Below are 13,085 nucleotides of genomic sequence, written 5' to 3' on the forward strand. Positions count from 1 at the left end.
CTCTATCCCTCTCCCTTCCTCTCTGTAAAAAATCAATAAAATATATTAAAAAAAAATAATAATAATAAAATAAAATTCTTGCAGCATTCAAGTAAGAATGAACTTCCCAAGTGTTCATTTAAATAATATTAAACAATATTGGTGAATTTGATTTAGCATAATCAGTTTGATTTATTTTGACATTTAAAGGAAATTGAAGTGACTGAAGTTAGTTTGGTTGTCATATTATGGAAATGGAAAAAGAAATTAAGATTTTGGGTTGTTGCAGGCAAAATAATTAAGGGTAAATTGTTATATAGAAGGCCCTTATAGAATTGTTCATTGAAATCAAGCTAAGAAATTATGCTACCCATTTCATCTTACCTCCATCCAAGCAATATGCTACAAATCTAGTATTTTTGTAAGGTTTTGGTAGATAAGTGGACGGTGGCAGAGGGAAGAGCTGAGAATATTAATTTTATTCATGTTCTCAGGAGGTAAGAAAGGAAATAATTATATAGCAGGTTCATCTTTTAAAAGATTTATGATCTGTAACAGGAAAGATATTTATACGTGTCCCAAATTGGAAACCACCTAAATGTTTAAAAATAAAGGATGAGTCTTCCTACCATCCTTTTTATCTGCTTGTGTGCCTGCCTGCCTGCCTGCCTTCACTTTAGTCAAAAGTTGTTGGGTGGGGTGGAGCAAGAAGGTATCAATGTGAGGGCATTCTACCTCAGAACTGGGTGGGACCAAGCAGGGTACAGAGAGCATCTGTGTGGACAATAGTGGCTGCAACAGCTTGGAATTTCATGTTGAAGGCTGGCAGGTGAGGAGGGCTTTCTGCCGGGGGGGATGAGGTGGCAGACAAGGCTTAGTTTTAGAGCCAAGTCAGGCTAGGTTGGCATCTGAGGTGAGGGTAGGAGTGGCAATGGCCAGGCAGTGGTTCCTGGGCAATAGGAGAGTGCTACATTTGATTGATCACACATACGTGTGTTGAAGATAAAGGGGTCTATATTCCTCACTGTGGAAAAACTAGAATGAGCCTTATAGTGTTGGATCAGGGTTGGAGGTATTGGCAGGAACCCATAGATAGATGATGGATAGATAGGTATAGATATATAAATATATGTAGAGAGGTAGATCTAGAAATAGCAGTAGGAATAAATATATATATCAGTATAGGTATGTGTACATCTGTATTTAATATATACGTTTGCTACTCTGTTCTCAGAGTGGGCTGGGAGAGTGACATCCTAATAACAATAAGCATGGTACCCAGGTCTTGGCTTCTAAAGTACTGCTCTCCAGGAAAAAAGAACAATTTCTTGGAGAAATAGCTGATTTTAGATATGGATGTAAGGAATGTACAGGATAAGCCTGGAACATTTTTGCTATACCAGAAAGTAAGAAAATTCTCAAAGAATTATGAGGCTATAATGACATAGAAGTCATTTCGAATGGGTTCTTATTGGCCAATCTGGGAAAACGTAAAGGATCAAAATAAGTAATGATAGTCATGATTATAAACATTGATATAAAAATAAATGATTGCAGAGATTCAGGAAATAAAAAGCTTTTTCTTATAGTAGAACTAGAGGCCCAGTGCACAAAAATTTGTGCACTTGGGGTGGGTCCCTCAGCCTGGCCTGCCCCCTCTCACAGTCTGGGAGCCCTCAGGGGATGTCTTACTGATGGCTTAGGCCCACTCCCCACTTTATCCACTTCTACCTCCCCCACTCCCTTCTCCCTCTGATAATCATGTTGTTGTCTGTGTCTATGAAGTTTTTTTCCTTGGTTTAATCCCTTCACCTTTTTCACCCAGCCCCCCAACCCTCTGAAAGTTGTCAGTTTGTTCTCTGTATCTATCAGTCTGTTTCTATTTTGTTTGTTTATTTTGCTCATTACATTCCACATATAAGTGAAATCATGTGGTCTTTCTCTGACTGGTTTATTTCACTTAGCATAATACTCTCCAGGTCTATCCATGCTGTTGCAAATGGTAAGGTTTCCTACTTGGCTATTATAAATAACGTTGCTATGAACATAGGAGTAGATATATTCTTTTGAATGAGTGTTTCAGGTTTCTTCAGATATATTTTTAGAAGTGGAATCACTGGGTCATATTTTCAATTTTTTGAGGTAACTCCATACTGCTTTCCACAGTGGCTGCACCAATCTGCATTCCTACCAATAGCGCATGAGGTTACCCCTTCTCTGCATCATTGGCAAATATGTTCTCCCATTCAATGGATTGTCTTTTCATTTTGTTGGTGGTTTCCTTCATCTTGCAAAATCTTTTTAATTTAATGTAGTCTCATTTGTGTATTTTTTTCTTTTGTTTTCCTTGCTCAAAGCGAAAATATTGCTATGAGAAATGTCTGAGATTTTACTGCCTATATTTTCTTCTAGGATTTTTATGGTTTTGAGTCTAACATTTAAGTCTTTAATCCATTTTAAGTTTATTCTTGTGTATCATGTAATCTTTGTACTATTCCTGCAATTTTTTCTGTAAGTCTGAAATTATTTAAAATAATAAATAGCATGTATATTTTCAAAAAAATCTTGAACAACCACCAAAACCAAAATATAAAAACATAACAGAGGATTAACTAAATAAAAATGGTATATCCAAATATTGGAATTTTTAGGAATTTGTTTCAATGATGATTTAGAAGACTATGTAAAGACATGAAGATTCCATAGATAATTAATTAAACAAGCACATTGTAACTCTAATTACAATGAAGAGCTCATTATATATAATATATTTGTTTTAAATATAATACTAGAGGCCTGGTGCACAAAATTTGTGTGCGGGTACAGTCCTTAGGCCTGGCCTGTGATCAGGGCCATCTTCCCTGGGTGCCTGCAGCCGGCCCCACCCCACGCCACCACCCACCCCCGGTTCCCCATTCGCTATTGGGTGATTGGTGCCTGACGGCCTGGGGAAGGGACCGAGAGGTCTACTATTCCCGCCCGCTCACTGGCCCCGCCTCTGCCACAGATAGCCCTCTGTGTGTGGGGTGACCAGCAGGGCACCGCCCATGCCTCCCGCCACCCACCCCTGGCTCCCCTTTCACCATCAGGTGATTGGAGCCTGCCGGCGGGGAAAGAGACCAAGAGGTGGTCAGTGCGCCTCATAGTGATTGGTCCAGTGGTTGTTCTGCCATTAGGGTCAATTTACATATCACCCTTTTATTATATAGGATATAATCTATTTGTTTATATATATAATATATAATCTTATTTAAGAAAAAGGCTAGAAAGATTGACACTAAATTGTTAACTGTGAGAAGAGCTTCAAAGACTGAATATTTAAAAAGGCAAACATACGAGGGGAATGTCAAAGAAAAACAACTATGAAATATGTTAAAGAGATAACAGAATAAAGAAAGTTATTGCAGAAGCCAAGGGAACGGAAATTTTAGAAGGAAGTTGTTAAAAATACCACAAAAGGAAAGCAATGAAGCTGGCATTTTAGATAGGACCTATGCTACATTAGGCACTTGGACTATATTATGTCACTTAACCTTTACCCACATAACTAATTTGTATTTTACATTTCCCAGGTTCAAACCCCACTCCTCCTGCAACCTTAGCCATCTCAGTAAATGGAGAAGTGTTTACCCTGTTGCTCTTTCTTTCACATAGCACAGTCAATCCATCAGTAAGTCTTGTCTCTGCCTTATGACCCAGTGCTTCCACTTTGGGGAATATATATGAAGAAATTCCAAACACTGATTTGAAAGAATATATACAGCCCTATTTCATTGTAGCATTATTTACAATAGCCAAGATTTGGAAGCAGCCCAAGTGCTCATCAGTAGGTAAGTAAATGCAAAAGCTGTGGTATGTTTACACAATAGAATACTACTCTTCTGGAAAAAAAAAAAAATGAAAGAAAATCTTACCTTTTACAATAGCATGGATAGACCTGGAGAGTATTATGCTACGTGAAATAAGTCAAAGAAAGACCATATGATTACACTTATATTGGAATCTAATGAACTAACAAACAAAATAGAAACAAACTCATAGATACAGAGAACAGACTGACAGCTGTCAGAGTGGAGTGAGGTTGAGGGGCTGGGTGAAAAGGGTAAATAGATTAAGCAAAACAAAAAAACCCTCATAGACAGACAACAGTATGGTGATTATCAGTGGGAAAGGGGGATGGTGGAGGGAGAAGTGAGTAAAGTGGGGGTAAATGGTAATGGAAAAAGATATGACTTAGGGTGGTGAACACACAATACAATATACAGATGACTTATTACAGAATTGTACACCTGAAACCTATATAATTTTATTAACCAGTGTCACCCCAATAAAGTCAATTAAAAAAGAAAAAAACTTTAAATAAGTAAATTAGTTAAATTTCATCCTATCTCAGGAACCCAATCCTATATTGTTTATAACATAGACAAATAGTAATTTCCCCAAATGCAGTTGCCAAAGGATGTTAAACAGTGTTACACAAGCATCTACATTTCTGGGCAATGGGACATCTGTTTTCATTTTCACTTCAAGCAAGTTCTTTTTTTCAGTAAATAGGACTTAATTTTCTTTCTCTACTGCTAGAGCTTATGAAAGACCTGCCTCCCAAAAGGGGAAGATAGAAGTCTGGAAGCCCTCAGAGCTCTCAGTTTGGAGATGGTGGTACAGTATCATGTTGGCACTGGGGACAACAATGAAGGCTGATAACTCATGTTCAATAAGGGACAAGAGCATCTGATCCAACCAGGACTATTTCCCCAGCCAGCTGGTCCAGTGATTAATTATTCTCTAGTGAGGACTAATAAGAGATACTTCAGTATCTACTAGAAACCCTTTATTTTTAAAAGATATTTTTATTAATTTCAGAGAGGAAGGAAGAGGAAGAGAGAGATAGAAACATCAATGATGAGAGAGAATCATTAATTGGCTGCCTCCTGCTCACCTTCTACTGGGGATTGGGCCCACAACCTGGGATGTGCCCTTGACCGGAATCAAACCCAGGACCCTTCAGTCCCCAGGTCGATGCTCTATCCACTGAGCCAAACTGGTTAGGGCCACTATAGAAACCCCTTATAATTTTCTGTCACAAAAAACTTCATGGACTTCTAATTATATAGTGTCAGTACAGTCATTCTCAACCATTCACTCACCACTGTTTTAAAAACTCCCTTATACAGAACCTTCTATATATGCCATATTTAGATATTTGGGCAGGTAAATCATCTGATACCTGGAGTGAGCAAAGAAGGTAAGTAATAAGGCCTCCAGGTTTGAGTCTAAAGTGATCTGCTTCTCTCTACTTCTCATGCTCACAACAACCCTTCAAATTAGGTGTTACCTGCATTTTACTGTTGATAAAGGACACACATAAGGTATGGTACGATTGACCTTGAATGAAGATCTTTAGGAGAAGGGTAAAGGGGGGAATGTGATGTTAAACTGAGACTACAGGTGAATGAGATGGTGAAGTGATAGGTGGTGGGGTAAGGAAGGGTAAAGAAGAACGTTAAGAACGATGGGGTCTACCGGGGAAAAAAAATAATTAAAAGGTAGGTCTTGATTTGTTCTTTGGTCTGATGACGATTTGTCTTATTTTCTGAAATTTCTTTAGTTCTGAGGTCTGATGCTTCCTCCTCCAACTCTAACAAAGCTAAAATATCTTTCTCAACCAATTTGCAGAATCTTAATTTTTGAGTAGATGTAGCTTTGTGACAAGAATGTAATGTGTGCTGTGAACCTGGCCAGGCTGTAGAGCTACACTTCAAGCTATGATTCCTGTCCTGAGAAGTGTCAGGCTGCTGGGAAGGGTAGTTAGCCTCCACTATGACGAGTCCAGAATGAAGGGAAACAGAGGGTGCTTGGGAGCACAGAAGAGGGGCATTTTTACAGGAAACTAGGAGGAGCTTGGAAGTCTTTCTGGAAGATACTGATCCCTGATGCAAGTCTTGAAAAATGAGGAGACAGTGTGGCGTTGGTAGCACTTCAGATGCAGGGCAGGAAGGAGGAGCACAATCAGAAATGCATGTTGCTGAGAGAGGCAGGTTCCACAGTGTGAGTGCGGGCATAGCCTGAGGTGAGGCCAGAGGTGTGAGCAGGGTCCAGGCCAGCTGAGAAGACCGTGGACACCACAGAAGGATGTTAACAGGAAGGTATGTGGTGAGTCTGTTTTTTAAGAGAGGTGTCTTTGGTGGCAGAGTAGGAAAAGTGCCCCGGAGACAGAAAGCTCACACCTATTTTAATAGAATTGAGGCTGAATATCTCCAAGTGGATGTTTTTCATGTGTAATGGTTGCTATCTAGAATTAGTTCTTGAGGTCTCATTTGTGTGTTGTCTTCTTTATTATCTGCGCAAATCCAGATGTCTTATACCAGGAGGAGTCAGCAAACAAAAAGAAAGAGAATAGAGGAGCCTTGAGCATAATGGAGGGCAGAGGGTGCTGGAGAGGAATCTTTGCAGGGTCACAGCTCACAGCACAAACAGAAGTGGGCTCTCAGAAGAACAATGAGTGCTCTGGGGGCACTCAGACTGCACAATGGCCCGGTTACAGAGAAGGGCCAGTGTTTTCTGTCGGTACCTTCATTCAGTGAAGGAGAAAAAGGCCAGGAAAAATAGCATCCCCGGGGCTTGCAGGACATTATTTTTGAAAAATAGTTTTCTTCCATATACGGTTGAAATGTAGAAGAAAATTGTTTTCTTTATTTTAGAAACATGTTGAAGAATAATAGTCCAGTCAACTATGTGAACTTAAATACCTTTCACCTATTCTAGCATGAACTAGTTTGACTAAGGGAGGATGGAGATTTAAGGGCTATTTTCTAAGTATTTAAGGTCCTCTCAATAATCGCATTTTTTGTGTGTGTGTGATTTATGCCGAACCAGATAAACTGAGTCATAAGCTTCAAACCGTATGTTCCTTTTCAGGTTTTATATCCCAAGTGAGAATTTTTATGCGAGCAGACATGCTTTGAAAGTGTATTACTCTTATTGCACTTTATTGCTATTGGACAGCGAGAAAGCTGTGTCAGAGGGATGGCCGCTTACCGAAGGCGCAGTGGGCACCAGATCGCTCTCCGTTCTCCCTGTCTGCATTGCTGTGTGAACCCGGACCGACTCATAAATGGAAGGTTCTTCCACTTTTCTTGGATAGGGATGTTTCAGAACAATCAGAGTGCCTGAATGGAGGGGAAACACATATTCATATAGTTTAACAATGAGATAGCTGTGGCTGGATCATAGTCTCTTGTTTGTTCATGTATTCACTTGTCTATTTTCTCAGCATTCACTGAGTACCACCATGTGAGCTGGACACTGGAGATACGAGGTGTGATGAGATGATTTCTGGCTTCCTAGTGCTCAGAGAGAACTATCAATGGATATCACTTAACCTAATAGTCATTTACTTATTTCTTTTCCTTTCTTTTTTTTGTTTTAATAAATAGTCATTTCAATGAGCAGGGTAAAAGACCAATGTCAGCGATATGAACAAAGCAGGCTGGTGGCTTTCGGAGAACTAACCCTGAAGAGCTAACCCTTCCATGGAATGAGTCAGAAAATCTTTCCTAGAAAAGGCGATATTGATCTAGACTAGACCTTAAGCAATAACTGGACGTTTTCCAGTAGACTTTACAAAAGTCACGAATCCAAACCCCACGAATGCACTGGAATATAGGAGGATTTATCCACTGCACATATTTCTGACTTGCTTTAGAACAAACTTGTAACAAATCACTGGATCTCAAAAAAGTGTACTCACAGCTTCTCTCTACTGTCTCCTACCACCGAACTAATGAAATAAACTAACCAAAGCCTTTGTGTATCTAAGTGAATATTCACGTCTATCTGGAGGAGGGCAGTCCAGGCAGGAATCGAGCTCTGCCCAGAGCCAGGCTTGGGCATGTCCCTCAGGGGCTGAGAGCAGTTCTGACTCTATGCTTCCGACCGACCCCAAGTCCAAAGTTTCTCCACTCTGACCCTTCCCTTCCCCCAATCAATCAGTCAATCCGAAGCTAGAAACTCTGACTGCAAAAAAGTAAGTTAAGGTTTTCCCCCTACTTTGCTATGACTTCTTCCTTTTTATTTTCCTAGGCTCTCTTATACAGCAGGCTGGGGATTGTGCTAGACACTGGGGTAGATTAAAGAATTCAGTAATTCATTCAACAAATATTTACTGAGCTCTACTATGTGTCAGGCGCTTGTCTAGATACAACAGCAAACAAAGGAGGTATAGCATCTGCTCTGCGGCAGGGGAGACAGAAAAAAAAAAGAAAAAATAATATGTCAGGTGAGAGAAGTGCTTTGAACAAACTAATAGAGAAGGTAAAGGAATAGAGAGCCAAAAGCATGGGGTTGGGTGCGGGTGATATTTATATGGGTGGTCAGAAAGACTCCTTTGAAAAGGTAATTTGAAAAAGTATAGAAAGTACAGACCTTGAATTGGAGTAAGAGAAAGACAATGAGGAGAGAAAAACACCTCCTCTGTAATTATAAAACCCTAATTAATAATGATAAACCTACAAACAAAACCTTCCTACAGTGCTTGAGTTCACATGAGGTACTCACTGCCCAAATACAACTGCAGCCTCGGAGACCTGGGCCCAGATAACGCACCGCTGCCACATGGAAAGGAGCACTGAGAAAAGCCATTGATCGTGACCCCCGTAATGAACGGGACACTCCGGGCTCCTCCTCTTTCTGCACTTAGCTCAGGTCAGTGGCGTTGGGACCACAATGAAAATGGCCTTTTGCTGTTATCAGAAGCCCCATTCCCACCCTGGCACATTGTCTGTGCTCTTTTGTCAATGTGATCCCTTCATGAGAACAGAGCGAGTCATATCAGGACAAGGGGCCGGTTACAGTTTTACAGTCAGAATGAAAGCATCGGCACCTAAATCAAGAGCAGCCGTTGTGCAGGCGCAGGGCTCTGTGAACAGTGGTTAGATGGCAGATGCTTGATGAATTGGGGACTGGCACCTCTGTGACCTGCCCCAGAGAAACACCACCTGCGACATGCCTCGCACCACCCTGGTGTCTTGGAAAGAGCCGACACTACCACTTGGTACCTGTTGACCTTGGACAATCATTCTAGCTTTTGTTTCCTCCTCTGACAAGTGAGAATAATTACCCTTTCTTCACAAGCCTGTTTTAGGCACCTATAAAGGATGGTAAAAATGTGTGATGTTATTCTATTTTGATGTAGAGCAGCGGTTCTCAACCTGTGGGTCGCGACCCCTTTGGGGGGCGAACGACCCTTTCACAGGGGGCGCCTAAGACCATGGGAAAACATATATATAATTACATATTGTTTTTCTGATTAATCACTATGCTTTAATTATGTTCAATTTGTAACTATGAAAATATATCGTGCATATCAGGTATTTACATTATGATTCATAACAGTAGCAAAATTACAGTTATGAAGTAGCAACGAAAATAATTTTATGGTTGGGGGTCACCACAACATGAGGAACTGTATTAAAGGGTTGTGGCATTAGGAAGGTTGAGAACCACTGATACAGAGTATTTTTAAATCCTAGCTGATTTGGCTCAGTGGATGGAGCGTCAGCCTGCAGACTGAAGGGTCTCAGGTTCAATCCAATCAGGGGCACATGCCCAGGTTGCTGGCTTGATCCCCAGTGAGGGGCGTGCAGGAGGCAGCCGATCAATGATTCTCTCTCATCATTGATGTTTCTATCCCTCTCTCCCTCTCCCCTCCTCTCTGAAATCAATAATAATAATAAAATGATAATAATAAAGGACTAATTTGTAGCATTCTGCTAAGAATAACAATGAGAGTTGTCTGGTAGTCACTGACTACAGTGCTAAGACATATTAGTGCCTCTTGAACACTTTGGAGCCCAGGGGGACTGGAGCCCAGGGATCAAAGCAGCTCACAGATGAGAAAGAATGTGAAAGCTTGTGCTTGATCTTCAAGGTCGATGCCAAATTTTTTTATCTTGTTCCACATGAAAATAATTTTTTAAATGATGCTCTAGAAAGATGCACCGATTCAGTCTTCCTTTTTGCAGATAACCAGCATTCATACCTCCCAGCATACTCCTATTGGCTCTATTTTCTTATTGCTGCTGTAACAAATCACAAGCATAATGACTTAAAATAACTCACATTTATAACCTGACAGTCCTGGGAGTCAGAAGTCTGAACTGAGTGTGACTAATCTAAAAACCAAGGTATTGCCTTGGCTGCTTTCCTCCTGGAGGCTCTGGAGGAGATTCCATTCCTTTGCCTTTTCTAGCTCCCAGAGGCTGCCTGCATTCCTTGGCTGGTGGCCCTACCCCTCCATCTTCTAAGCCAGCAACAGCAGGTCAAGTCTTCACATGCTGGTTCTCCCTCTTCTGCCTTTTCCTTCAGTTATAAGGACCCTGTGAGTACACTGGGCCCACCTGGACGATCCAGGATTATCTCCCCATCTCAATGCCAGCTGATTAGTGGCTTCAATTAATCTGAAAGCTTAATTCCCTCTCACCACGTAACATAGCTTATTCACAGGTCCAGGGAGAGATGTGGGCATCTTTGAGGAGGCTGTTATCCTGTCTACCAGTCTCAGTCCTTGCGGGGGGGCGGGGGGTATAGCCATAGGGCCAGTTATGCTGCCACGGAAGCATCTCTGGGCCGGTGTTGCTCCCTGGGCCTGCACTGCTTTAACCACTTGGTATTATAAAGCCATTGCCTTTACAACAGGCACATTTCCAAACCCTGTAAGCCCCTCAGGGCTGATATGATTCCAAATTTATCTTTGTATCGCTACCTCTTGATAGAGTTTCCGACATAATGAAGTCTTGATGAGTGAGTGAATGAACGAACGAATGAATAAATGTCACAGTAATTCAGGTTTAAGGCAGGAGAGTCTGGGATGGACCAGCCTCCAAAGTTCACAACCATCCTTGCCTGGGGCAAGGACAAGGCAATAACTTCAAGTGTGGCTCTCCATATCTTCGCTGGCGGGACCCAAATTCTATTTTGAACGCCTCTTCTAAAGTTTAACCAATAGAAGCTAAACTGAAAGAAATGATATGGAGTCAATCAGGAAAGTAGAACTGACTATAAATTGATTTTAACTAGAGTAAGACCATGAAAGAGGTCAGATTGAATGGCACGATGAAGAAAATGATAAACTCCTTACAAAATGGCAACTTCCGCTGATAAAAATCTGGCCTCCTTGCCCTGACCGGTTTGGCTCAGCGGATAGTGTCGGCCTGTAGACTGAAGGGTCCCAGGTTCAATTCCGGTCAAGGGCGTGTACCTTGGTTACGGGCACATCCCCAGCAGGGGTTGTGCAGGAGGCAGCTGATCGATGTTTCTCTCTCATCGATGTTTCTAACTCTCTATTCCTCTCCCTTCCTCTCTGTAAAAAATCAATAAAATATATTTTTACAAAAAGAGTGAAAACACTTTCAGAGTGCTTGACTAATTTCCCTTGTGATGAAGCACTTAGAACTTTAACTGTAACATCACATGCTCTTCAAACTCGAGAGAAGGCAACATATAACTGATCATGTGAGAAAACGGGTTCAGGTAGGAATATGCCTACTCTGTCTAGAGTTTGTCCTTGTGATTTATCAATAGTCATCACAAATGCTGGCATCGCAGGAAAAAAAAATCTGGCCTCCTTAAAGACAGGTCTCCCTATTTGACCATTCTTCCCAAGGAAGGGCCAATATACAGACTTGTCGGCGTGGCTGCTGGGCTTATGATGATTTCCCCTGGTGCAGAGACTGTCCCATCCCAATACAAAAGCAGAGCCCCACAGACCTGGCCCTCCCCCTAAATGCCTCACCTGAGCTGCACTCACTGGGCTCACTTCTTGGGGATCTGCTTAGTTGCTTCTCTGGAAAGAAGGTCCACTACCTTCAATTTCTGAACCACGTGAAGGAAGCTGCTGTTTCCTGCCTTTGACATGAAACCTGGTTTCAGAAACACTTGGTGGAGGTACATTTTTGAAGTGATCAGAGTAAGACCAAGGCAGGCATTCTAATTTGCTAAAAGCTTCAGAGTTGCCATGATCACTGGGATGATTCCTTATGTTTTTCAGCGTTGTCCTTAAATTCTGGGGTGAGATACTAATATCCTTCCCCAAAATTTCACTTCTCACCCTGTACCCCTCTTTTTTTAAAAAAAAATTCAGCTTGTCAGGGTTGGTTTACATGATTTTCAATCAAAAAGAAACTTATATAGTTAAGCCACTGCAGACTCATTATAATTTCCACCCAAGGTTCAAGATAGTGCCTTGGCTCCATAGGAGAGGAACTCTGGGCTAATAATATTCAAAACAAATTAACGCCAGGACTTGGCTGGAAGATTCAGATAAACAGGCAACCAGAGGCAGGGCTGGTAGAAGGAAAAGAGGGAGGAAGATCAGCAACCACAGGTCTTGGAAACTTGGCAGCGAGTTTTACCTCAGTTTCTGAACTACATGAAGTGTGCTGGGCTGCATATCTGGCACTTTGGCCAGACGGGTCATGCTGTGCTGTCTGTTCCTAAAACACATAGATAGGAAGGTACTGACATCAGGCCAGGCCTTGAGATATAGTCTCATGGCCCCTTCCCAGCACGCAGGCCTTCTTTCTGTACTCTCTGTTCCTAGAACACATAGATAGGAAGGTAGTCACTGTAATGATGTTGTACTGTGTCGGAACTAAGGTTTTGTAACTTTGTGGTTTTTGCAAATAAAAACGCTGTAACTCCTGTAGTCTGCGCTGCAGTTCAGCCTCTGCTTCGGCAGGGTGCTGTAACTGTAGTCAGCTGGCCAGCTTAATAAAGGCTCTTAAATTTAAATTCTGAGTCGGTGGTCTATCTTGCTGAGTGAACCCGTAACAGAAGGAGACTGTTGTTTCCTGCTTTGGACTGAATTGATTTCAGAAATACTTGGTGGACGTATATTTTTGAGGTGATCAGAAGAGGAATGAGACAGGCATTTTGATGTGCTTTGACTGAATTGTAGCTTACAGGATACCTACTCTGTAATACTATGAGATTGCATTGAAGAGCTCATCTTATATTCCAGCAGGAAGAGTAAGAACCGTCTCCAGCCCAGGCATTGGTCTGATGTCTGAAACAGAGTGTAGTGCAAGAGCACACATCGCTCCTGAAAG

At 41.6% G+C, this 13,085-nt stretch overlaps 1 protein-coding gene across 7 annotated transcripts in view; it reads right to left on the reverse strand.

Moving 5' to 3' along the window:
- Positions 1-13,085, reverse strand: part of DAPP1 (dual adaptor of phosphotyrosine and 3-phosphoinositides) — a 47,942-nt gene that overhangs the window by 7,740 nt on the left and 27,117 nt on the right. For all 7 annotated transcript variants that reach the window (XM_014543057.1, XM_014543053.1, XM_005857231.2 and 4 more), the window contains one exon: positions 7,018-7,148. In XM_014543057.1, coding sequence (XP_014398543.1) covers positions 7,018-7,148 — 131 coding nt within the window. The remainder of the gene's footprint in view (positions 1-7,017; positions 7,149-13,085) is intronic.

The sequence above is a fragment of the Myotis brandtii genome, unplaced genomic scaffold (assembly GCF_000412655.1).
Source record: "Myotis brandtii unplaced genomic scaffold, ASM41265v1 scaffold1087, whole genome shotgun sequence".
In the NCBI taxonomy this organism is placed as follows: domain Eukaryota; kingdom Metazoa; phylum Chordata; class Mammalia; order Chiroptera; family Vespertilionidae; genus Myotis; species Myotis brandtii.